At 42.5% G+C, this 27237-nt stretch overlaps 1 protein-coding gene across 3 annotated transcripts; it reads left to right on the plus strand.

Moving 5' to 3' along the window:
- Positions 1 to 2206: 2206 nt before the first annotated feature.
- On the plus strand, positions 2207 to 27145 carry LOC306789435 (3',5'-cyclic-AMP phosphodiesterase 4C-like). 3 transcript variants are annotated; one of them, XM_079285387.1, is made up of 16 exons: positions 2207 to 2457; positions 15144 to 15335; positions 16463 to 16507; positions 17123 to 17159; positions 17892 to 17965; positions 18094 to 18146; positions 18762 to 18874; positions 21135 to 21228; positions 21362 to 21534; positions 21657 to 21755; positions 21900 to 22064; positions 22231 to 22330; positions 22509 to 22663; positions 22753 to 22875; positions 23467 to 23649; positions 23801 to 27145. In XM_079285387.1, exons 1-16 carry the CDS (start codon positions 2339 to 2341, stop codon positions 24299 to 24301), a joined length of 2226 nt encoding a protein of 741 aa, XP_079141513.1. In that variant the 5' UTR covers positions 2207 to 2338; the 3' UTR covers positions 24302 to 27145. The 3 variants fall into 3 exon arrangements, with proteins under 3 accessions (XP_079141513.1, XP_079141512.1, XP_079141514.1); XM_079285386.1 differs by having other exon boundaries at positions 2358 to 2765; XM_079285388.1 differs by lacking the exon at positions 16463 to 16507 and having other exon boundaries at positions 2358 to 2765.
- Positions 27146 to 27237: the final 92 nt, after the last annotated feature.

Raw genomic sequence — 27237 nt, forward strand, 5'->3', positions numbered from 1 at the left:
ATTTTCATTTACAACATCCGCTCGTCCGGTTTGCATCAGGACACTGTTCATCCCACTTGAGAATAAATTCTACAGTTTTACAAGTCCTAAGTCCTGAATACAGGGCCATGGAACTCAACAAAATGAGAGACTCTACAGTAACATTATTCAGTTTATCAGGTTTGACTTTTTCTTTGTCAAGCCATGAAGGGCTTAACCCCAAAAGCTACCATTCAGTTCATTGTCGTCCTGTTGCTGGATTTATAAACTGTTTCTGTTGAATTCAGGCTCCAGAAAGTCACATAATAAACAGCATCTGCAGCAGTATTGTAGGTCTTCTCACTTTGTGGTTATGATTGGCCCTTTTTTTGTGTGCACCTTTTCAGATTTCCTTAAATGGAAGTTTTTCGTGACTCTTACAGACGTATTTGTATTGTATTAAAGGATTATATTTAATACCTTTGCAGACAAAACACTGCAATTATAAGCTGTATGTCGCAACCAACGTCAATGTAAAGTTGAAAAATAAAACCACATGAAAAAAATATAAGCCAGCTTTCTCCTCATATAATGAATCAGTGGTCCCGTGATGCAGTTTAAACTCTCTGGCCTCTCTGGTTTCTGCGAGAGATACATATTGAGCTTCTGCTGTATTACCACCCATATATTCTTACTTTCTCATCTCTTGCCAGCAGCTGACATCGTTGCCGAAACTCAATGGCAGATTTTGTAAGCTGCAGCTAACAATGATCTAACGTTAGCTCCACGAGCTCGTCGAAAATGCCCTAATCTGATTTTTAGTATTCACATTGTATTTTTTTAACAGTGCGTTTTAACTGTCACTATTGCTAACACTGCTAATGCTCCTCCAAACTCTACCAGCATCCAGGACCAGCTTCCACACAGTAGGGAAATATCTTACGACACGCTGTCTGTGCTAGTTGCAAGGGGCCATTTTTATTTAACCTGAAAACCCCCAAAACTGATGTAGTTTGTTAAGCATCTGTTTCTTGGCTTTGGAAGTGACGCTATGTAACTACTGTAGGCAGGAGGGGGGCTGTAGCTAATGGTCAATTGATTGAAATTGGTAATGAGTACACAATGTAATATCACTCACACATAGAAATTGTCAGAAGGACTTGGCAACAGCTTTGCAGTCAGAAAACCGTCTCTGCTCCTGATGACAGTCCAGTAACTCAATGTTATATCTCAATATTTCCTTTTTAAGTTTTCATACGAAGCGCACAGAAGGTCGACCAGCTGAAGTTTTCTTTCATTTCTGGTCTTCAAAAATACACTGCCCCCTGGCCATGGGTGACCTTGCATGCTCGTGCCTAAGCCTGTGCAGGAGGACATAATGTATACGGGTTAGTGTGTGCGTGTGTGTGTGTGTGTGTGTGTGTGTGTGTGTGTGTGTGTGTGTGTGTGTGTGTGTTTGGACAAACTTCGTTCTCAGCAAGCTGTGTCCAAGAGCTACTTACTGTAATACCCTATCATACTCATCCTGTCATCAATCTCTTTACCGAACATAGAGGAGACATACCTGTGACACACACGACTAAACACTCCATCTGGAAAGGATAATAGTACTTTGTTCAGAGGGAGAGTGCTGTCCTTCGATTGTATTCGGATTCAGCATGTTCTATGTGTGAATGTGTGTGTGTGTGTGTGTGTGTGTGTGTGTGTATGTGTTGGGGGGGAGAGAGAGAGAGAGCTAAGGAAGGGGTTAAAATGGCTAAAACATTTGGGGAAGGCAGGAATCATGCTGGCTCTGTTCCCGCCCCCTTTCTCAGCTCTGACCTCACTCTGAAACTTGTTCCCCCTTGTGTGTAATTCACACTCACACACACACACACACACACACAAACGTACGCAGACACTTGCTCGGCCCCACATGCCTACACACTCGCTACTGTGACATACGATTGAAGCAGGAGAGGAAGTTTGTCCAGGGAAAGGAAAGGTATCTGTGTTCTGACATTAAAGGTGGAGCGCCAGAGGGTAGAGGAGGAGAGAGAGAGAGAGAGAGAGAGAGAGAGAGAGAGAGAGAGAGAGAGAGAGAGAGAGAGAGAGAGAGAGAGAGAGAGAGAGAGAGAGAGAGAGAGAGAGAGAGAGAGAGAGAGAGAGAGAGAGAGAGAGAGAGAGAGAGAGAGAGAGAGAGAGAGAGAGAGAGAGAGAGAGAGAGAGAGAGAGAGCAGCAGTGTTGCGCCACATTTAGACCCGGAGCAAAGACGAGCTGTACATGGGGGACATGTTAATGGAGCTCTGCTGAGAGTGATGAAAAGCTTTCTCTACAAGGCAGCAGGGAGTGTGGAGGAATTCAGGTGCTCACAAAGGAATACACTCCAAATTTATTCAAATGACCCAAGGAAGAGCGGCTTCCCACCAGCATACAGTGGCATGGATTGCATCACGCCGGTCATCCTGGCTCTGCGCCGGAGCCACTGGTCCTAGAGCTGGTGTCCACTCCTGCCAGAGGTAATGAGAGTTCCTGGGAAGCCGTGGAGAGCCGGACAGCCCGACAGAGCGAGACAGACGAGGAAGAGGGCCAGGTTTTACAGGGATGAGGGCATCCACAAGCTGAGGAGAACCAAGAGAGGGAGAGCAGCCGGGAAGAGGAGGGTGAGGACGAGTTAAAAGAGAGTAGCCGAAAGAAAGATGAGTGTGCCGACGAACTGTGGGTTCTGTTACTCCGTGGAGCGGAGTATCACTGTGCGGAGTGGGAACAAATGGGGATCGCCGTGTGCTGTCAACAGGCCTATTGACATCATACAGAAACGCAGGCGGTAATTAAGAGCGAACTCATTTACTCTGTCCTTTTGTGTCTCTATCCTTCTCAGTGTCTCCTTTCATTTCACACTCACTCACACACACACACACACACAGTGCATGCGTAACAGTATACAGATCATATATATGTGTATGAAGTTAGGAGCATGGTCGGTATTGAGATCAAAGTTCATTTCCAAATTTGAAGAATCTTTTTTTAGTTTCTTTACTTACTTGTTTTGACAACGACCTTTAATAAATGACAATTTTATGTTTCAATTGATCAATATGTATTAATACATAAACGTTGAGATTCTACAGGATGATACAGTATACAAGACTTGCTATTTCAGTATTTTTGAGATTGTGAACAACTTTTATAGCTGTGAGTATCTGCAGCCTGCATACAGTCTCTTATCAGCTGCAGTATCAAGAAAAATACTTTCTTTTGTTCTTATCAGTTGTTTTTGGTTCATATCTGCATTTCCTAATTTTCTGTGTGATTTCTGTGTGATTTCTGTGTTATTTTTCCTCTTGACATGTTGTTTATTCTCCTCTTTTGTCAGGCTAGGCTCTGCTCCAGGGAGTGATTTGTTTTTTCATCATGCAAAAGATAATTTAATATGTGTTTTAAAGGCCTCTTGTCAACAAGAGTCTGCACAAAATAATAGTGGGAACATATCAGCTTTTGATTCATTTGAATTTTGTATTGCATCTGGGTAACAAAACAGCACTCCATGTAACTAAAATACTTTTAAAAAATCTGAAGTCGTGGCTAAAAACAAACTAACTGTGCATACCATATATGTGGCTCAGCCATGACTTGAAAATGTTCCAAGCTGTGCAATAGCACTGTAAAAACTGTCATTTTAAATGTGTAACAGCGATAGAAATGCAGGTTGTTGTACAGTATCTGCAGTTGACATTTTATTAACTGCAAATCTTAAAAGGTCGATACGTTGAGCAAACATCGAGCAGATTTACTTTACGAACTTGAAATCTGAGGACTGAACGGCGAATGTGAAAACATTCACACACACTCAAGACAAATGAAGCGCGTGTGTGTGAATGTGTTTTGTGAAAGGCATCCATCCTGTTTGTTCTCCGTGTAATACAGTCATTTACACAAATGTTCTCACAGGAAAAGTCCACCATAAGTTTTGTAGCTTCGCACATAATCCTCAGAGCCAGCGGGGAAGCTGTGAAGGAGGACTGAGAGATGACGGCATGTTTACATTGTGGTCTTCTGTCCTCTTTCTCAGGCTGGAGCCTTGTTTATCAGATGTCGTGCAGAGCAGTTGTGAGCATGGGGAGTTTCAAGGCTTGTCCTTTCAATGTATTGCCCTAAAGACATATAGTTGACTTCTGCTGTCAAAAAAATGCCCTCTGTGGCCACAATTTCAGGGTTAAAGCAAAGGTATGGAAATGTCGGACTATTCCATGACGAACTTCTTCCACCTGTGAATCTAAAAAGCGGTGCAGAAATGTTCTGCCCGCTCCAACGCAGTTTAAATGTGCCCGAGGAGGGGAGTAACTGACCGGGAGGCCGAGCTGGTGGAGCTTTATTTGGGTGGGGGTATCGAGCTTCCCGGGGACACCGGTGACGTTAGAGCAGACTTTGTTAGTCTGTTCATTCCCTGGAGGAAAAACAAGGAGGAGTGCAGGGGGAGGAGAGGCCCATAAGATTATCAGCCTTGTCTGTGCCCATTTTGGGAATCTATTAATATCACATATTTAAGAAGTCGACACTTCTAAAATAAAAGCTATATTCATGAGCATGAAATGATAAACAGCAATGATTGATGGTTTAAGCCTTGAAGTGCATTCACTTTTTTTTGGTATCTTCCTCTCTCTTGCTCTAGTTCCTCTTCATTATTCCTTTCTTCCTTTCCTTTCCTCCTTGTCTAAGGCATCTCCCTATCCACATGAAGTAGAACACAGTGCTGGTAACGAGGTGACATCCAGAGGTCGGATGTTTAGCACCCAGACATTCCGGCCGGAGCTCTTTTTATAAATGTAAAACATACTCCTCCACGAGTGCCTCCTCGTGTAGGCATGACAAAAGCTGACAAGATGGACGTGAAGGAGGGGGAAAGATATTCATCTGCAGCTTTTGACATCAGACACCAAACAGAGTGTTTTCTTCTGCCTTTCAGCCCTTTCTCAACAGATGGGTAGGTGGCGAGGGTACGCATGTTTTGACGTGTCCAAAATACATTTTGGAATACATCTGTTCTTGATACCGCTTGATCAGCGGTTTACTTTGCCCAGTGGTGTTTTTTTGGTTTCTCTTTTCAACTTTGAACTGTAAAGGTTACACCTGCTTTTCCTAAAGGAGGACAGATAAGAGGATTCCCGAGCAGCTGATACGCTTTGAAGTCTTCTGCTGCTTTCATTTATTCATTTTATGAACCTGAAATTGGCTTTAGGCTGTGAAAGCAGTCGGCTCTAAACATTTCTTTTGACTATATTTGCCAGCTCACAACAGCATGATAGAACTTGGGATGTTAGCAAAGCAAAGTTAGTGACACCCGGACTTCTCTTGCAGTGCCACCATCAGGTCAACATTTCCCCGAAAAACAAATGACATCACCATCAGCAAGTAGCAGATGTTAGCATGCTAACACGCTAATCTAAGACGGTGACCATCGTACATCAGCATGTTAACATGGTCATTGTGAGCAATTTAGCATTTCGCTCAAAGCCTCGCTGTGCCCAAGTACAGCCTCACGGAGCATGCAAGGCTGTAGACTCTTAGTCTTGTTTTAAGTCCACATACTGTATATATGGTGTTTTTTTTAAATTTGATTAATGGCTCCATTAGTTTGAGCCAAGCTGCTCTTCCACATCTCCAGCCTGCTGTGTGTCCAGAGGCTGATGATGTCATTTCTCTCAACGCTGTCTGCAGAGGGTCAAGTGTAGCATGAAGTGGCAACCAGCTAGAGAGCCAGTTAATGGATGGAAACATCCTTGAAGATCAGTTCTAAATGAACCACTGAGAGCAAATTACAAGTATGAGCGCTGTATGGTGTTTGGGAGTGAGAGAGTGGGATCTATGCACGGAGTCATTTATTATGAATTAGTCTCACAAAGACGACAGTTTTGGCAGGTTGCATGTGAGTGAGGTTTAGCTTTAAAAGTGCATTTCTTGGAAACATAATACTCTCTCCTGTCGGTTCAACCTGGGAGGAAAGGAGGGGGAAAGAGAAATCTTAATCGACTTGATTTATGAAAATATCCAAGTGAACGACGGACGCCAAACTCTGTCAAGTAGCTTTTCATTTTTTTCTTGATAAGTTTGTGGACATAAACTCTTGTCTTGGAGATACACAGCACTTGTGCCAGAGGTCAACAATATCTAAAATTGCCAGGTCAGTTTGACTGTGATTAATGAATCTGTGCTTTCAGTCACAGTATATGGATCTCATCATTTGCAGAAATTATTAAGTCATCTCGGGCTCCCCACCGAGTCTCACTGGTCCTGGCGAAAGGGAGGATTTTGTCATAATAAATGTGTCTGAAAGTGTTTCCAAAGCATTTCTTAAGTCATCGGTGACTTCTAATGGTGGTCTGGCCCACAGGGAGCTTCACAGACCCTCATTCATCTCTCTCACAAGCAGGAGGAACAGGTCCACGGGTGTTGGGTTGCAGGCCTCGCACGCACACACACACACACACACACACACACTGTACTCGTGTGGGATGCGAAGTCGGGCTTGTACGTTTATGTTCATGCATGAACACGCTCCCTCAAACACAGTTTTTATTGTTGGATCAGTTGTAACTCATTTTGTAATTTGAGTGTTTGCGGTGTGACAGGTGTTATGCACTGAATTCTCTCCTAAAACCCCCAATCTTTACTGTCCAGTGACGCGCTTTCCAGACACAAGCGAGCAAGGATCGTTTTTCGAAGCACAGGCCGAACAATTGGACGCTCTTTTTGCATCCATGTTGTCCATTTAAAGAGCCAGTTGAGACTTGTTCCTGTGATAACTAGAGTATTTAGCATGAGGCCGGTCCCGACAATAACGTCATTAACTTATCGTACGATATATGGACACGACCTCGAGCGTTTTTGCTGACCTCGATATTGCCCGTTGTGTTTACATGCGTGTTCGTTTACATAATGCCGCCAACATTTTAGCCGCCATGATGCCAGAATAACCAGCAGGGTTTCCCCTGCTATTAAAGGACATTAATTACACTTTATTGTTAACAGAGCCCAAGAGTCCATTTCATTCATTGTTTTGATAGTTTAGTTTTATTTAATTTATGTTTTATTTATTTGTTTAGGGTATTTTGTACTTTCATTACTATGATATTATATTATCATTATATCTGCGGCATAAAATGGTCTTGAAATGACAATAATATTGCATATTTAATCATTTCTGGTATAATATATCGTCCAACAAAATCAATCATCATAACGGGCTTATTTAGCATCCACCCTGTTTTCAAGCATAACACAGTGGTACTGCGCTGTACCACGTATGCTTGGTTTCACCGGTGACACTGCTTACATTATGTGTTACAACCTTTAGGCTCATCCTAAACATTGTCTGAATTCAAACTGCAGCAAGTTTATTTATGCTGTTATGACAAAGCCACATATCGGGTGTAAATAAGGGTTCAGAACGTTAAAGTAATATCATCATCACACATTTAGTTCTCCCTCTTTTCCCGCAGGATGTCTGATGTTTCTCTGTGGTTGCATCTCACCTCAGGAACCTTTACCATTAAAACCTCACGCTGATCGTGTTACAACATTTTTTTATAGACCAGGTTCTGAACTTTTCCAAACCTTTTCTCTCTTCAGACCCACCACGTATGTTCGTTTTCCTCCAATTCTTCTCCTCTCACTTCACATTTTCGTGTACGAAGGTGTAAATCTCTTCTGGGCTCTCACTCACTAAGGTTTATTCACCGCTGCTAGTGCTTCTAACCTCACTCTGTAGTCCTTTACACAATGTCTACAATAACAAAACTGTCCTTATATGCAAGTTTTTAAAGTTCACTTCGGGAATAAACAAGCGGCAGTAGTTTTACCGAAGGAATGCGTTAGTAGATCGGTAATCCAAGTCTAATTTCATAGAACAGCAGCACAAAACAAAATCATTTCTCAACTGAATTTTTACAGCTGATAGAGTTTATTGTTGATTCTGATATTAATATATTCAACTTAAAACCAGACTGTAGAGGAAAAACACTGCAATCAAGGTTATCATTTTCTTTCCTCTTGCTTTCCGCACATCTCCCCGATCATGATACCAGACCAAACATCCGTCAAACGTGCTCCTACAGTGTAAGTCACTGAATCAATCGATTGCTGACTGACAGAGAGACTGTCCTCAGCAGACGCCTCACGCTGTTAAGTGCATCAGAGGTCAGCATGCGCTCCACGTCCACCAGTGCAGCCGTCATGACGCCATTGTGTTGTTTTTCAAAGAATAGATCTGAGGAAGAGGGCTGGGTTGTGAGATTACAGGCGTCAGAGAGGGAACACCGAGAGTACAAATTACATGTAAAAATAATTTCACGCACTCACACATGCACACCCACTTTGTTTTCTTCATTTTTGTCTGGCTTTCAGCTGTTCTGCAAAGCTAAATAAACTGTTCTGATTTAATCACAGTGGGCAGACTTAAGTACAGTAAGACAGTGACTACACACACACACACACACACACACACTTGTTTAATTTACAAATCAGCTGCTGCAGTCAGTTAGGTGACTGCTAATGTGTGTGTGTGTGTGTGTGTGTGTGTGTGTGTCGCTATGAAAAATAAATACAGCCTGATATGAAGTGTAGTCTTTGTTGTCATTGGCATAGATCCCTTTGTCTTGTTTTTTTAAGTGATAAAATAGTATTTACTGGTCCCTTGTGTTGATTAAAGAAACAAAGAGTCAACAATGCAGTCTTTTTCACATCACTGGCTCTATACAAACTGTATTCCCATTATACAGTCCGTCTCCCAACTCTGACTTGTTTTGTGAAAAGGTCAGTGAAGTGAGTCTGTGTTCCTGCCTTTCTGTTGTGTTGCTAACACTACATTGGCTCACATTCTCTAAAAACGTTTTTTTACTGTCAGATTCTGAACAATGCACATACATATCAGTTATCACAGTTTCATAATGTCTAGACTTTAAAGAGGTTGACATATTTACTTTGTTTTTGTTGGGTGTGAAATGGTACAATACCTAAAAGGCAGTTTGTGTTGCTATTCATATGTACTTTCCAAAGTAATACCAGCTGAACTCAACTTTTAAGAATAGTAGAATTATAGTTTGACATTTAGTTTTTTTGAAATATGCTTACCGGTATTTACTTCCTTGTTGAGGATGAAATTGGAGGAAAAGATCTCACGTCAGTACGATGAATAAGTCTTCAGGCGACAGTTAGCTAGCTTAGCATTAGTACTGGCAACAAACAAAAGCCTGAGAGTTAAAAGCTCAATTCGTCCGGGAACAGTAACTTCCTAGAGTTTGCGTTGGTTACCTGGTAACTTCTGCTGGCCAACAAATAGTTTGGTACATAACCTCCTGTAAAACGACAAATTGTCGTTTTTACACTTCAGTTTTTGTAGCGATTGAACTAACAACTTATAACTTGTTAGTCAATGCGCTTTAGTGGCGCTTTTCCAATTTTTATGCAAAGCTAAGCTAACCAGCTGATGGCTGTATATTTCTTTACTGTACAAACTCATCTCATTTGTGTCAGAAAGGTGAATATAGAAGTCCCCTAAACTGTTCCTTTAAGTGGTTTCAGTGGTCAAACTCTTGCATGGGCAGCAGCGAGCAGGAAAACATTGGATCTGGCTCCCAGCCCTCCCGCTTTGTGCCCTTCTTTCTCTGCTGCTGAACAATCGCCCTTGTTTAGAAACATGACGGAAACGGCTACATGTTGCATATATCCTGGAGATCCCCCTTTAGGCATTCAACAAAGTAACACAGAATTTAATGCTGATACTTATTTTAAGAATATTGCATGTATGTGACACGCAATACAACCAAATTAAGCAATCAAAGTTCATATTAAAGCATTACGTTTTCCCCAAGAGGCAACACGCTAAGACAACGCTGTCCACAACTTGTCAGCTGGTCACTATTTAAATAGAGATAACAGCCAGAATGTAACAGGCACAGAGTTTGCATCAGGCCACTGTGGCTTGATGGAGGTACACTATGTACGCATAAAGGCACACAACCTCCACCATGTTGCTGCATTGGCCAAATAATGTGATGTCACAGGAAAGGAGAGGAAGGGCAAGACAAACAAACAGGGTGGTTCTCCCTCTGTGCGAGGGGCCACTGTGAAAACAACCAGACAGCTTTTATCCCAAAACTGTCACCGTGAATTTGAAATTGCTCCAAGACTACTTTTTAATGCCTGTCTTTCTGATGTGGCCAGGTTTACCACCTCCGTGGTTCACTTTGTTCTTTGTGTTGAGCGTCAGGGTGTGGACTCCTAACTGCTGGTGTGAACTTTGTGGTCTCGTTAAGCCAATGGTAATCCTTGTGTGCTCCAGAACATATTTTATTTTATATGTCATTTGCAGATACACACAGCCCAGACTACAGCACTTAAACACCACGGCAGGGGGAAAGAAACTCTTTGTCACGTAACAGAGATTATTTCAAATGATCGAAGGAAATACAACACTCTCAAACGTCACTAGATGAGATCTGTGTGACGTAAGAAATTCCTTCTTTTAAATGTCTTATGAATAAATGGCTGAACCGGTGGTGCAAGTTGGCTCTTGTAAATTCTACCTCTGACTGTGTCACAGGAAAGTCCTGGGAGTGATTAATGAAGGTTCAGATGACAGTTTGCCGTGGTTTACAGGCCTATCTCCTCTCTCTCTCCCGCTCTGCCCCGTAGCTCCTGTATTTTAATGCTCCCCAGATGGGATTGAAGTCGCTGGGACAGGCAGTGACGCAGGCGTGGGTGTCGAGTATCAGGGCCACTGACAGTTAACCATCAATCACGCTTCTTACCAGCCAGCCACTTAAATAACAAATGCTGTAGCACACCTCTCTCTTTACACCTTTTTTAAGGGCTTTATGATGCCCAAGAATGTTGGCTCCAGTTTGGTCTTCAGACTACAGAAAGAAATCGTTTGTGTGTGTGTGTGTGTGTGTGTGTGTGTACGTGTGTGTACGTGTGTGTGCGTGTGTGTGTGTGTGTGTGTTAGTGCATTTGAGGCAGATGTGAATGAATCCCTGTGTGCAGATGCCAGATCAGGACGGACCTATTAAACAATATACATTTCCAAAGAAGTGACATGTGTTTCAGCTTGCTTGTTATCTTTTATGATAGGTATTTTTTGCACCTTTTTCTGCATGTAGACATCTTTGTCTCATTTACAGTATTTCCACAAACTACCGTGGAATATCCATATTAGCCAGCTCATGCAATCCCCCCAAATCCCAGTAGAGGGACCCTGTCCTCAGAGTGACTTGTTAGTTTTCTTTCAATTCTCCAGACTACTACACACATCAGCCATCACTCTTCACAAACTTTATCTGATATATTATTACCCCTCTCACACAACATGATTATTTAAAACAAAATCCCATTCTGTTGGTTTTATTTGTATCACTTGAGGCTGAGAAAGGGAGAGAGGGAGGCACGTAAGAGGTGGTGAGTGCGACTGGCTGGCATGTGAAAGAAAGACAATGGAGTCGCGTATGAAGACCAGCCGTCCGAACAGCCACGGTGCCTCTGGGTGTGCTTCCTGTCCGGACGACATGTACACTTAGCCTGGACGCTGACCTTTGACCCCTTGAAAACACAAAAGGCCTCAGTTGACATATTTAGCGTACATTTTGTGAAGTGTATACTTGTGTATACAATGGCAGTTTTTTGTTTCAGAGCACATTCGCCGTCAACACTCCCTGCATGATATAATATAAACATCTGCTGCTTTTTTCCCCAGTATGAATACAACAATACAACAGCAGAATATACATTTTATCTTCAGAAAAAAATCCATTTGAAAACCATTTCATCCCAACACTTGACTGATTAGCTGCAGGTTTATACAGCAAAGGGAACAGCAGCAAATATAATGTATGTAGAACAACAACACAAACATAGAATCAACACCTCTTGAATTAATCTTCACTATACTGTAGATAGTATCTCCATTTGTTGCTACATGAGCAACAACTACTCCCAGTGTTCATGCTGATGTTCATATTTCTCTTTATTCATATAAACCTAAGGGATATCATTGCAATAGTACTATTGGGAATCATGTACATGCAAAAATATAATGTGTGTGTGTGTGAAAGGCAAATAGTTCAGTGTCATGAGTAAGTCACGACTATGTTCACTCCACTGAGAAAGACGAGAAAACTGAAAGTGGAATAGCAGCGGGAGAAAGACGTGGGCGATATTTTGATCTGTGATCTAATTTTAGCTCGGCATCGGCTTCAAATAGAAACCTTCCTATAAATATTCATGAATGGAGGGGAAACGTCTGCAGCTCTGCAATGCAGAGGGAAACGAGAGGGGAGGGGATGGCTCTGTGTTCTACCTGAAAGTCTATTTTTAGCTGCGTCGCTGCTTCTCTCAGTCTATTCCCCGTGCACGGGGAGGCTAAATTTAGCCGCGTGGAGGCAGAAGTGTCGTGCAGAGACAAAAATAGAAACACGTTTATGGTCAAAGCACGCGGGAGCAGCCAGGGATGCAGCATAGAGGTCCGAACAAATAGATGGAGACAACAGGATGAGGAGTGAAGCTGAATGTGTACTTGCAACTGGGGAGGGATGATGTGTGTGCTAATGGATCAAAATTGTACACACTATAGGTGTATCAGGTGGCCCGTGTCACTGCTGTAGCACATTAAAGGCATCATTTACACATCTAAACCAGGCTTAATACCTATTTTATTCTGTATAGGTGATGAGTAATCCTCACATCTGTGACACACACACACAGTCAAATACACATTTGTACATTTGCATGCATGCACCCCACCATCTTGAGCCACTCTGGTGCACACGGAGCACAGTTAAGACTAAAAAGCCCTCGTGTGCGTGTCTCAGAACAGGCTGTGCTCGCTTGCTCTTTGAAATATAAGATACTCTGTCTCTCTCTTTTCCCCCTCACCCCCTCTGTCTTCCATTCCCCCCTCTGACTCGTCTCCCTGGTTATGTATAGTGCAGTCAGTGAGTCTGAATCTGTCACATTGAGGGCTTCTGTTCGGTGTTACGTCACAGCCAGCAACACACCAGCGTCTTGTCCTCATGCAGCATCTTAGGCGGTTGTCAGGGAGGGGAGGGGCACTGGAGAAAGGAGTGGAGAGAGGAATGAACGGGATGTTAGCTTGCTGCAGCTGCAGCACATTAGATGTTATGCTGGAGAGAAAAATGCAGCCTGTATTTTTAAATCTATTACCTTTACCTTTTCATATGTCAAGCTTATAATTCTATGTTCATTTTTACAACATTTATTCACAAATACTTGTAAAACTAATGATATTTCCATCAGTTGTACTTTGTGTTCAGTGCAAATTAGCACATTTTTTTACATTCCAGCATGCTAAACAAACATGAAAAACATGGTGAACCTGCCAGTATATCACATATACATCAACGTCTATTCTGTTGCACATAATCAAATGCAATCGTAGGTCCAGCTTAATGTGGAGATGGATCGACTTATTTCAGCGCTGTGTTATTCAGTCCTCTGTCCAGGACTATGTGATGTACTCAGGACTGTGATGATGTTTTGGTCTTGTCTTTCATTATTTCCCATACTTATCATCCACAGACATTTTAAACTCAAACACTCCTGCACCCACAACTCAGGGATTTACATATTTTGTTGAATATCGTTTCCACTGCTGTATTTATTTGAAAAAGATTGGATGTGTGTGTCAGCTACTTGCCCGTCCAACATCCTCCACGTTCTGCTCATGGTTGTTTTGCTAAAGCCTGGATTTCTGCTCTGGACTTCCTCGGACTGTTTAGAAAAGGAGAAGTGTTGCCAAACGGAGCTGCAGGTCGACGGAGTCCCTCTGGGTTCACATGTCAGCAGAGGGGCTGTGGGAAAAATAGAGATCAGAGCAGAAACGTGCCCAGACTGCGAAGAGAAGCTTCGCCGTGCCTTTATTTGGTTTGTCTGTTGTTGGATCGTGTTTGATCCGGAGGAACTCCTCCTCACCTGAACGCCGGGCTATTTTTAGACTCACACTCACATGACCCCACGTCAATACTCTGATGCAAATTTTATACCCGCTGTTCACACACACATATACACACGTCGACCTCCTCTGGATGTTCAAACACACATTCTTATACCTTACCTGCATGACATCAGCCACGCAGGCTTCACGTCTTTAATAATATCTTCATACTGTTGTGTATTTTCAGGCTCATTTTAGTACATAACAGGCAGGCTGGAGGTGATGGGATTATATTTCAGGTCTCTGTTTTTCCTGATTTTCTTAAAACCTCCAGAAGAAGCAGGCTACGGCAGGAGGATAACCGATTTGCAGCCATCAGAATTAGAAGCCATTATGTCTGTGGCACTCAACACCCCCTCATTGTGGTCCCTTTCTAATTGTGTTTGTCTTATCACGGACAATTTTAAATGCAGTGCTGGTTTCAGTTATATCAGTGGGATAACTGCACTCCCACATATTCACACTGACATATTCTTTGTGGCACCCTCCTAAATTTGTCATGTTTAGCTCTTATTTCGGTCTTTACTGGTTCACACTTCCTTCTAAATTACACTATTTCCTGTTCAAGAGATAAAAACGTCTGAATGCTTTTACCCAGTGATGAAAGCTTGTGATATTTTTAGTTCTGACGTATTGTTTATTGTATTCCTGAAGCAGCACCAGTCTCTCTAAACAAGCGTAACATTCTCATCACCAAATAAAATCTGCAGTCTATGGATCAGTCTTCATTGATCCATGTGTTTGTCTAAAACAAATCTATTCAAAAAGACACTACAGTGGCAGCTGGAATTGGAAGTCAGGCAGTATATTTCTGTACTGTATTATATTTCAGTAAAGTATCTGATTCTACAAATAATCACAAGGTGACGAACTGTATGTGTTACAGACACATCCAGAATCAGATTCATGTAGGAATGCACTCAGCAGACATCCTGTGTTGTTGATATGTTCAAACCAGCAGTAGAAGTGTCTTTGTAGGATTAATATTTTAGTGGTAAAGATGATCACTTGTTCATGGTTTTACGATGGCAACATCTCAACTATTCGGTGTCCACGAAGGATGAATGGATGCTTCTTTCATTTCCTTCCCATTGGAATAAATCGGTTTGTGTGTGTGTTTGTGTGTTTATCCATAAAATGTGTTTTGAGTCATCTAACCTGAACACATTCCTTCCCCCTCTCTCTCTCTTATTGTTGTAGTTTTGATGTGGAGAATGGCTTGGCAGTGGGGCGCAGCCCCCTGGACCCCCAGGCCAGCGCTGGCTCTGGCGGTCTGGTCTTACAGGCCACCTTTCCTCACAGCCAGCGGCGAGAATCCTTCCTCTACCGCTCCGACTCTGACTTTGACCTTTCACCCAAAGGTCCTTCCAGAAACTCCACTGCCAGTGACCTGTAAGTTCATTTCAGATGTTCCTCGATTAGATATTGTTGATGTGGCGCCTCTTTGTGAACGGGAGACACAGAACAGTCAATTGTCTCTCAATAGTTCCTCCTACTTTTATGTTGTGTATGTAGTGATACGTGTATATTTGAGTGCACAAAATGATGAGCTTGCTTTCCACGACTTAAAGTCCCACTAAAATCATGCTTCATTGGCTGAATAAACCTCTGCTGTGCTCTGATGAAATATAAAATTGATATTTCATAATGCAAAAAGTGTATCAGTCTCAATCTCAATACCAACAGTGGTCTGCCTGCCGTGCTTTAGGTCACATACAACATGAATTAGTACACTGTAGATATTCAGTCTTAACTCTGAATATCTACAGTATAAAGTTTAGCATGAGACATCTTTGTACAAAGCGTTTGGTCCAAATGCTAGGATACCCCCATGTAAGATTCCTGTTAAATGCCCTGAAACAAAAAGAAGATATTGTCTGCGAAAACAATTCTCTTCATGTTTTTCTTTCTTGTGCTGTTCTTCCACATTGGAAGATTCAGATGATGGTGCATTGGTTCAAGGGTTGGCTCCATTACAAGCTGCAGCAAAGGGTCTCAATTTAATTAGCAAATTTGAAACTCGTCTTTTTGACATTTTCTTTGGATTCCTAGAGAGCGCTCTAAAGCCAAAGGGCCCTACTGTTTAGGTGGAGTAATTTCTCCTTTATGCCTTTATGGCTTTATATTTATATTTTGATCCTACACTGACGATAATGATAAGAGTAAGACCGTAAGTGAATTTTGATTTCTTATGCCAGTCTTTCAGTTTTATGTGGACTCTTTTAAAACATGCTGTGCTTTGCGTGTCTAAAGAAATCAACAGATCTACAGCCCAACATTAGTACAACCAGCTGCTCTTCCACATCAAATGTTTGTATGTCGAATCTGCTCCACTGGGATTGCAAGAAATTGGAAGAAAGGGCAAATTCCTTGTCTGCTATTTATTTTTTCGCTGTGTGTGTTGACGATATGTCCCTGAAACAGTCCCCGACACAGTTCGTAATGTTGAAACACCTTTAAGTCTGGAAAGTAAGCAGTCGCAGGTCTCCTCATCGACTCTCGCCTATCTGTTTTTGAAGGGAAGAGAGCTTGAAGCACTGGGAAGTCAACTGGTTGTCATCTCGGTGAGACATGATAAAACTAAATTAAGATAAAAACACTGACTCTATCCCCTTGAAGCCCTCTTCTGCATTCCCTCTAGAGGGCTTCATGGCTATTTACCCCCTCCCTCCTGACAAACGTGACTAAATATTAAACACTTCGACCCCCCCGCTGAAGCACCCAGTTCTCTTTTGTTTGTTTTTGCATGTGACGCTTAATCAGAGACGACCAAGTCTGTTTTTATTTACTTGTTAGTATTTACCAGTTCGTACATATACCACCCACCCTTCCACCTACCCCACTCTGTTTCCTCAGTGCATGACATACTTGTTTTTTTGACAAAGCTACATTTGAATAGAATGATGACAAAGGGAGTGGTGAGTGAGGAAATCTGAGTCAGTAAATATGATCACTAAATCTCTGGCTGCCCGGTTGTTCAGACGACCTCGTTAAACTAGAAGTGATACCAGGTGCAGTTTGCTTTCTATTTATTTCATCTTAACAAAGTCGTTAAGCCTTCACATCTGACACTGATGAATTATTATTTTTAAATATTATTACATTTAGGAAACTATAGATTGGACCTCAAGTCAGGGTTTCATGCCTTTTCCTCCTGTGTATTCTGTTCTGTATTGCAGACACACAGAAGACATGATTGTCACACCATTTGCACAGGTGAGTCCGTTGAAACCTTCCCATCCAACCTTTTTGAAGCAATTTTCCTTTCTGTGCTGTTTGAAAATTTGCCAGATGATCAAATCAAAATGAAATCGTGTTTGTTTGTCAGCTAAAGACATTAGGTGTTTCAAGACAACTATAATAAAACTCCAGATGGTACAAGACTGGGCTTACTGCCTCATCGGAACAGCCCCTCGGCATTATGTTGGCCTTGCAACAGGATCAAGCATCCTCTTGCGTGGGATGTGCGTCACACTTGTGCTCACGTTACACCATGAAAGAAGCGGGGAATCCAACACTGCTGGATCATGCTGTTTAAATTTGCATGCAGGCTGATAAGGGCTGCCACATGGGTCAGGCCTGGACACCGGATACGCTGTGGGCTTCCTCTGTGCGCTGAGTCAGTGTTTGGCTACAGATGGAGTGACAGACATGACATAGAGGGGTGTCAGTGATGCCATCAAAACATCAGAAAGGGGAATGCCTCTGCGTGCCACTTCAGCTTGGAGGACGAAAGCCACAGTATCTGGTTTCAAAGGCTTGTCAGAGATTCACATTAAGAGGCATCTAGATCTAGTTCAAGATTAACTAAGTTAAGGCATATGCAAGTATGTAAGGCTACGAGTTAAATTATATCTGTGGTGTCACTACATATGTATATGTATATCTATATATATATATATATATATGATGATCTTGTTCACTCAGTCTCTTGTTCCTATCTCATAGGTCCTCGCCAGCCTGAGGACAGTCCGAAGTAACTTTGCCGTCATAACCGACCAGCAAGATCGCACAGTCAGCAAGTAGGTTTTTCAGAAAATGTATGAAAATGAATATTCCAGCAATTTCACCATCGCACGTGACAAATATAACCATGCTGTGGTTACAGTGTGACTTTTGCTTGCTGACTGTGGATGATCTCTGTCTACAGGACGCGACCCTCGGGCAGCAACCCGCCATCCATGTGCAAGACCAGCCTCGCAGGTCGGTACAGGTATTAGAGTGGGCTATCTACGAATCAATGCCCCATTATCAACACTGACCCCGGTCAGAAAGACAGACAGACATTCGGACATTATCATGGTTGCATCTGTGAATTCTGAAATAGGTTCCTGGTAACACGTCACAGTAATGAATTAGTAAATGAATGTCATTAAGATAAGATCATCTTTTATTAGTCCCGCAGTGGAGACATTGACAGGATTCTTTTGTCATTCACAAATACATGAAGTTCAGTGATGGTGGGGGAAGTAACATGATGCGGTAAAGATGAATCTATAATTCTGCCATCATATTTTATAAGCTCAACATGTATCTTCAATCGGAAACTTGACATGCTGAGTAAGGAGTGACGAAAGAGAAGTCCCATGAAAAGAAATACTTGAGTAAAGTACAAGTACTTCACATTTGTAGCTGTAGTTACATTCCACCACTGATGAAATCTAACATTTGTTCTGTGTTCTCAGACAACAGGAACAGACGATTCACAGCTCATTTCATGCTCCAGTTTAACAATCTTTTGGAAATCCGAACAGTATGTTCATGCTCGGTAAGACTTGTATCCTTCCCATAATGCTTTGCTGTGTTTGTCTGGTACAGAGGAGCCTCGCCAGCAGCTGTCCATAGAGACGCTAGATGAGCTGGACTGGTGTCTGGAACAACTCGAGACGCTGAAAACTCGACACTCGGTCAGCGAGATGGCTTCCAACAAGGTACTTCAACAAAATACGTTTACACAACAGCCCCAAAGTGATAGACTGAACACACACACCTGTCACAGGATGAAAGGTAGATACACACTGTTCAGGGTAACATTAACAGTTCAAGGTTGCAGTGCAGTGTACTCGCTCTAATCTGTACTGTGATTCACCCCCCTGAAGGATTTTATTTATGTTCATCTTGTTGCCATTTCTGAGGTAGTTCAACTCCAGCTTAGCGACTTAACTTGTGGTATAAATAGCTTCATTAATCATATTTAATTGGTGTTTCCCCTTTGAGATGAAATATCTCGTCTTTTCTTTTATTTAAACGGATAATAAAAGCAATACGTCGGACATCAGTTTTTCATTAACGGATGACAATCTTCTGCAGCCTAAATTAAAATGAGCTACAGTACATCACAAAGCCTGTGGATTGTGTGTGATGCACTGTATGTGCAGTTAGCCTTCACTGAGCCCTAAACAAACCTGAAAGCTCACTCATACAGAGAATCCATCAAGAAAATATGAATAGAATCTCCCACCCGTCAGCGGATGGAAGCGGGGCTTATCCCATGAATGGGCGGGATTGCTTCATGCATAGAGACTAGACACACAGACACACTTTCCCCCCACTCATGTGCAAAAATATGTTCCTGAGGTAGTGGGAGCTGGAGATGAAACGGCATCCCGCCATCCGTTCTTCCTACGTGTGTCCCTCTCCTCAGACTGGAGCCCGGTCTCCACCGCTGATTTGATTTGAAGCATTCTTTTATTCAGTGTGGGCTTATTTTCAGACATCCACATATCAATACTATTGTGCTAAGGCCGTGCTAAAATATGTCTTGTGTTTGCGATCATATTCATGATAATGCTATATATATCCACATCTTTGTAGAACGTGTTGCACGGTTTTTATTTTTGGCTACATGAAGGAAACCCCCCCCCTCCATCCATTCACAGCTTTCCCTTCATATCTTCAAACTTGGTGCACATGGTGTGTCTCACAACCTCCGCCTCTGACATAGTCGGCCCTGCCTACTTTGTGCATCTCCCCCACCAATGAGGGCCCTCGGTGTCTCCCGACCGCTCTTGCAGCAGTCGCCTGATTGGCTGCTATTCTTAGGCATTTTTGGAACGAGGCGGAGATTCGAGGATCTCGTTCTCCCTCTGTTTACACACATAGAGGAGCAGGCAGTAACTGAGTGAAGGGAGTCAGGGGGAACGAGGGAGTGTGACTTCTCTGCCTTGCATCCTCGCATCCCACAGCATCCCCACAGTTACGCTTCCACACTCGTGTTCTTCCATGGACCTCTGAACAGCTTTCCATCTGTTCAGCTCGTACCCATGAAAGGTTCCACAGCACTAACCCGGTGGACTGTCTGCTGGCTTTGGATTTTGCTCAGGCAAGCAGTATAGGAGCACACATTGTCCCTGCTGTCTGCCGAAGCAGGCAGTGCCGGAGGAAAGACCAGAAAGCTCAGCTCTCTCACTTTCACTTTTATTTTTGCTCCCATGCTTGACTTTGCGCTGAAATGCCAGAGGAGAGTCATTTCATCGCTGTGTCGTGGATGCTCATTCAGGTAAGGAGCGGCGAGGGACAAGTGGGTGGGAGGGGATGAGACAGCTCGATGTGACAGTGGACTTTCTCTGAGACTCCAGACAGCTGCAATTATATTTGTAGATTTTTTATTTGATCAACTTGATCCACATGCATGTATGTGTTTGGGTGCAGATTAGCCGTGCGTTTCTCTGTGTCCAATCATTACCTTTTGCACCGTCTGACGTGAGACACATGCAAATGCTTCAAAGAAGGAATCTAGAACTTGTTCTTGTAGTCATTCTGGCTATGTCAACAGATGGTTGTCTGTGTTTTAGTTTCTCAGAGTGATCTCTAGTAATGAGTTATTGTAAGTTAAGTTATGTATTTTGGCTTTCAGCACACAGGGAATCAAGAGTTGTGAATTGCTTTTGTGGGTTTCTTCGTGGCATCTGTACTCGCATTACATTTAGTCTTTCTAAAGCAATGGCATACACACCAAACCTGAAGGTAAAATGTCAGACACGGGGACATACAAACTTAAAAACTCAATGAAAACCGAACCGCATTCAACAAGTTTACATTTCTTCAAAGAGGGATTTTCCGAATTGGATTTTTTTAGTTTGAAAGACTGATAATGCCTGTTTGATCTTTCCTAGTCAGTCTGCGTTTTAGCAAAAAGTGAGTGTGATCAAACTCATGACTGCATCTGTGTGTGTGTGTGTTTGTCCTTAGTTCAAGAGGATGCTGAACAGAGAGCTCACCCAGCTGTCAGAAACCAGTCGTTCAGGGAACCAGGTGTCTGAGTTCATCTCTAGCACCTTCTTAGGTAAAATACCTTCACTTTACTACTCTACTTAAAGATATCTATCACATCATTGACATGTTTTGTGTTAAAGAGCAGTGTTTCTAATGCGGTCACTATCAGGCTGCAGTGTTAATATTGTGTCTCCATCTGACAGAGAAGCAACATGACATGGACATCATGTCTCCCCCCACCAAGGAGAAGGACAAGAAGAAGCGGCCCATGTCCCAGATCAGCGGTGTGAAGAAGGCCACCCACAGCCCCAGCCTCGCCCCCTCCACCGTCCCTCGCTTTGGGGTCAATGCCAGCCAGGAAGGACTCCTAGCCAAGGTATGAGGACTAGTTCAACACTTGTTTATCTCAATTCAAATCATTCTGCATTGTTTTTAAGATGTTCTCCCTTGTATAGTGTGTTGTAATGATGTATATTTGCGATTATTGTCCACCGCCAGGAGTTGGAGGATGTTAATAGATGGGGTATTGACATCTTCAAGGTCTCTGAGTATTCTGGGAATCGCCCACTGACGGTCACCATGTACACCATCTTTCAGGTATCATTTGGTCCAGCAAATGAATGAACAAGACAGTAAATGAATGAATGAAGCAATGACGTAGCAAAGACATTTCAATAAATGATTGAGCTTTAGCGTGACTTACCCTGTGTCCGATGTGTTGTTTCTCTCCTGCTGCTTCAGGAACGTGACCTGCTGAAGTCCTTTAAGATTCCACCGGACACTTTCATTACCTTCATGATGACTTTGGAGGATCATTACCATGCCGACGTAGCCTACCACAACAACATCCATGCTGCAGACGTGGTCCAGTCCACGCACGTCTTACTGTCCACACCTGCTCTGGAGGTAGACACCCTAACTCACCCCTGACTGAGAGCAGATACAAACTTTATCATTATTAAAAGAAAACACGAGCATCTGTATATGTCCTGTCATGTTTAGCATACCCACTCACACACACACACACACACACACACACATTGACAGTCCCTGCCTTCTTGTGTTGTCCAAGGCTGTGTTTACTGATCTGGAGATCCTTGCCGCTCTGTTTTCAAGCGCCATCCATGATGTGGATCACCCTGGAGTTTCCAATCAGTTTCTCATCAACACCAGTGAGTTTGCATAGCTCCACAGGGATTATATGAACGTGTGTGAGTGCTGAGTGTATTTCACTATGCGGATGAGGTGCCTGTATACACGAGTCTGTGTAGAATTGTGTCTCTGCGTAAATGTGTTTCCCATCCAGGTGGGTTAGAGTGCTGTCAGTAAAAGCTCTTTTTTTGCTTTCAGACTCAGAGCTGGCCCTGATGTACAATGACTCGTCGGTGCTGGAGAATCACCATCTGGCTGTTGGCTTTAAGCTTCTGCAGGAAGATAACTGTGACATCTTTCAGAACCTCGGCAAAAAGCAGAGACAGTCGCTGCGCAAAATTGTCATTGATATGGTAGGACACCTCGGTCAAACCCTTGCGATTGCAGACGTGGTACTGTTTCTGTCTGAAATGTAACTCTGTTTTCTTCAAATCACCTCCAGGTGCTGGCCACAGATATGTCTAAACACATGAACCTCCTGGCAGACCTGAAAACCATGGTGGAGACCAAGAAAGTGACCAGTCTAGGAGTCCTACTGCTGGACAACTACTCAGACCGCATACAGGTGAGAACCATTTTATTCATTGTTAGAACAATGAATAAAATTTGTGTCATGTGACATCTGACACATTTTGCATCACTGCAGAGCACTTTAGCATCCTTCTGCTCAGTTTTGGTTTTTGCAGCCACCAACTTCACTGGTTTGGTTCAGTTTTCCCGCTCTAATCAACCATGATTCTAGCAGGCAGGTGTTTTTTTTTTACATACAAGCTCTAAAAAAAAACACTGTACACTACCTACTCAGCCCCAAATGGCAGACAAAGCTTCAGCTAGCTGGTAAACATTGCTGCTAAAGAGCCAAATGTTTCCCTCCGGAGTTAGTTGAAACCAAACAGAACTCAAAGCAGAGTAAATAATGGACTTCAATCAATCAGTTGGCCAGAAACACGACTCCAAATAATTGTCTGTTGTACTTTTAAATAGGCGACTGCCGTCCAACAGCTCACCACCACAACTTTGCAGCTTTTTCTGCTGTCCCAAGGGACGGAAATACTATTCATACGGCTTTCCAGTATTACGATTGCTTACATTTCAGTTCACCGTGAAAAGAAAACAACAAAAAAAGCTGAAAAGGAATGTTTTTTTTTCACCGCAGGTCCTTCAGAACATGGTGCACTGTGCAGACCTGAGCAACCCCACCAAGCCTCTCGAGTTGTACCGGCAGTGGACGGACCGCATCATGGTGGAGTTTTTCACCCAGGGGGACAGGGAGAGAGACAAGGGCATGGAGATCAGCCCCATGTGTGACAAACAAAACGCCTCAATAGAGAAGAACCAGGTACATTATTGAAGCCGGATTACCTCATGAAATCTACTATAAATTATAATAAAGTCTGAAATAGAATGAAGACAATTTCACAAAAAAGGGACTTGAAGAAAAAGAGAAATGCTTTTATAGATACAAACCACTTCTTGCCTCTCTCTTTCAGGTGGGATTCATTGACTACATTGTTCATCCTCTGTGGGAGACGTGGGCCGACCTCGTCCACCCAGACGCTCAGGAGATCCTGGACACACTGGAGGATAACAGAGAGTGGTACCAGAGCATGATCCCCCACAGCCCCTCGCCCCATCCAGAGGACCAGCAGGACGGAGCCAATGCCGGGGAATCCTCAGCGCTCAGTGGTGGCTCTATTTCGGCCGACAAGTTCCAGTTTGAGCTGACATTGGAAGAAGAGGGAGAGTCTGATACAGAGAGTCCACCTGAGGAAGAGGAGGGCTCTAGCGGCAGTAGGGGGCCTGAACTCTCCAGAACAGATTCTGGCAGTGGATTTGATGCAGTATCTGCTACGACTCTCCTGCTCACCAAAAAGCTCTCCACTGATTCAGGCAGGACATTTTCTTTAGACTCTGATAAAGATATGGCAGAAGACCGAGAAACAGACCAGGAAGGCGTCTCCGGGGTACCACGCTTCAGACTTGGCACATAGCCCCTGTCAAAAGTTGTATTTCTTTTGGCCTTTTGTTTATTTTTCTCGATTTCGGTGCCTCCTCTGTCACTCCCCTTCTCCCGCTCCAGCCAAGCTCCACCAACTCTGGTCTCTGCAGTCAGGGTGACAGCAAGCCTCGGGTTGGGGAGTGCTCGTGGTTGTGGGGGTGTCAAGAAGGTCTGCAGTTTCACACAGCAGTCATTTCCACCGGCGGGAGACAGATAGACTGAGTCACTGTTCTAATAGAGGACCAGTCCTTTGTGTTCTGAGTCTCTCAGTCAGACATATACTGTGGATAAAGTTCTGCAGACACGATGAGACGTTTAAAACAAATCTTTACCAGCCAACTCAAGCTCTACTACAACAAATGACGGAGCTGTCTTCCTCTTTTGTGAAGAAACTGAGGAAGTGATGAATGAGTGAAAACACGACAACATCTTGTGAGACATCTTGCCAAACTTACAATTTACAGGGACAATGCTGTCTTGCCTGCATTAGTATTTGTTCATTCTGTTATCTTTTATTTACGTCCACATGCAGTGAAATGCAGTAAATAGAAGACTTGTGTAATCAAAGTATTGGCAGAATGGAGCTATGCCGGATTTTATGCAGGACACTTTAAATGTAGCAGACTTTTTGAGTGACTCTATCATTATTATTGTATAAGTAGCACTCCTTTCAGCTGGTGTTGCACAGCCCATTTAATTATGTTCAGCAAGCAGTAGTTTCAGAAAAACATGACTATAATAAAGTGGCTGGCAGAACATATTATTTTGAGATTTTCGGTTGTTTTAGGCTTACTATTTCCATTTTTATAATCCTTAACTATGATATTGTTCAGCGCCAAAACTGAGCCAGGGTCAGTGAAGTGTTATCCAGTCAAGGAATTACATCCAAAGCAATGTGGGCTGTGCACATGGTGCCTCACAGTGTTGACAAGTGGAACTGAAGTTCTAGCATTGGCGGTAAATAATTAGCAAAGTTCTGCATAGGCCTGTATGGAAAATACATGTAAAACGTATTTTACTGTAGGACTACCCAAAATATCAGTTATGTTTCAGTTTTATTTCTCTTAAATTTTTGTTGTTTGTTTTATTTCAAGTCACTCATTTTGGCATTCTTAGTATTTGGCACCCATTTTATCAGTTTGCCTTCAAGTTATGCACTTTACAGTTTTGTTCATAACTAGCCCTCACTGTGGTTTTTAAGGGCTTGAGGCAAAACATGAACACTTTGGAGGCTGTTGGCAAAAACAGCAGCTTGTCCATCCATGGCTGTCAAGCAACCAGCACAGACATCATGCAAAAAGTAAACGCTGCAGTACAGCTAATGCATTAAACTATCCATTGAAATCCATTTCCGTAATGATAAGGGCAGTGTGTCGGAAGCACAAGGGTTGCAAAAGAAGAATGTTAGCATCGTAACTGCAAAAATATAATCCAGGAGACAGTTTCATATGGCAGACTTTTTTTTCATCTTTTTTTCTCTCATTGATCAATATTTCGCTCTTCACAGGGACATAGTCAATGACAAAACAAGTGCCAAGCAAGCATGACACAACCCGTACTGTAATTTCCATTTTGCCACTGGCTACTTTCCATCAGTGACTGATAAAGTTGGTTGATTGTAGCGCCCTGTGTGCCAATCTGACCCGAGTGTCTGTTCCTTTTTTTCTAACTCTTGTTCAAACAGGAGCTGAAACTGATATTTTCTTAAAACAGTGATGTGTGTTGCGTGTGCGAGTGAATGACTGGGTCGACTTTTTTTTATGTATTTGCTAAGAAAAAACCAAAGCACTTTGTACGGTACTTTTACAGTTCTGCACTTCCAGTACAGTTGAACATGTATGGTGACTGTTTCACTGTTTGTTTTTTTCTGTTGGCAAATAGCCTGGTGGTTGAGTTGAATTGCACGGGCTGGACCACTACAGCTCTTAAAGGTCAGATGTTGGAGGGACTGAAGTTCTTTTTTTATAATCGACTGCACACAAAAAAAAACCGTGTTTTGTTGAAATGCATGACATTGGCTGCAGGATTTAAAGAACTTTTTTTGTATTACCATGAAACAGAGTAAATCATGTGTTAATTAATGTGTGAACAAGCTGAAATGTTTTTTGACGCCATATTTTCAAACCTGGGATATTTTTTTTTCTGGTCATAGATGTGTTCACTGTCATGCTGGATGAAACATGTGCAATCCTTTCTGTAGCCATAAACAGCACCACACAGACCAACACTCAAGGATGCCTTCAACATTAAGGTCTATTTAACAACTTAACGAGCACAACATGCGAATATTCAGTCTGTCTCTCTGCATGTCACTAATTGTTTGATTTTGTGTATTTTCCTCACAGTTCTTCGTGTACAGTTTATTTATTATTTCTATATTATCTGTCAGAAACGGTGGAACGTCGACTTTTTTTAGTCTGAGGTTTAGTATAGATTGATGTGTAGAAAGTCACACGGGACATATTTCGACTATAACTCAGCTTTTTTTCCTTTTCATTAATTTATTGTCTGCAAATAACGTGATACATAAGCAAAAATACTCACTTTCATTTTTTTCTTGGTATAAAAATAGTTTAGTGACAGATTTCCGTATGAGTTTTCTGAAACATCGCTCATCTCCTGTCTTCCTCAGTTTCCACTGATCTGAACAGATCTCACAGTAAGTGTGCTAATCTGAGACGTGTTTGATTCACAGCGAAGATAATATAGTCACATAGCGTCAAGTCATCCCAGATCAGCATTTCCGTTCTTAGAGATAATAGAATAAGGATCATGAACTAAAGACTGCAGCTTTGACAATCCAAACTGTTAGCCCTCTCTCCAACTAGAACTGTATGTCTTGCCAATAAAAGCAAAACTACTCTTTGAAGTCTTGTTCTCTGCTTTTACGAGGAAACTAAATAATAAAACATGGTAAAGCAGATTATT

This window comes from Melanostigma gelatinosum, assembly GCF_949748355.1.
Source record: "Melanostigma gelatinosum genome assembly, chromosome: 15".
In the NCBI taxonomy this organism is placed as follows: Eukaryota; Metazoa; Chordata; class Actinopteri; order Perciformes; family Zoarcidae; genus Melanostigma; species Melanostigma gelatinosum.

Coding starts and splice junctions, on each gene's coding strand:
- LOC306789435 (XM_079285386.1), top strand. CDS start 2,638: ATGAGTGTGCCGACGAACTGTGGGTTCTGTTACTCCGTGGAGCGGAGT. Junction 16,508..17,122: donor GTCAACTGGTTGTCATCTCG/GTGAGACATGAT, acceptor TCTGTATTGCAG/ACACACAGAAGACATGATTG. Junction 18,875..21,134: donor GCGAGATGGCTTCCAACAAG/GTACTTCAACAA, acceptor GTTTGTCCTTAG/TTCAAGAGGATGCTGAACAG.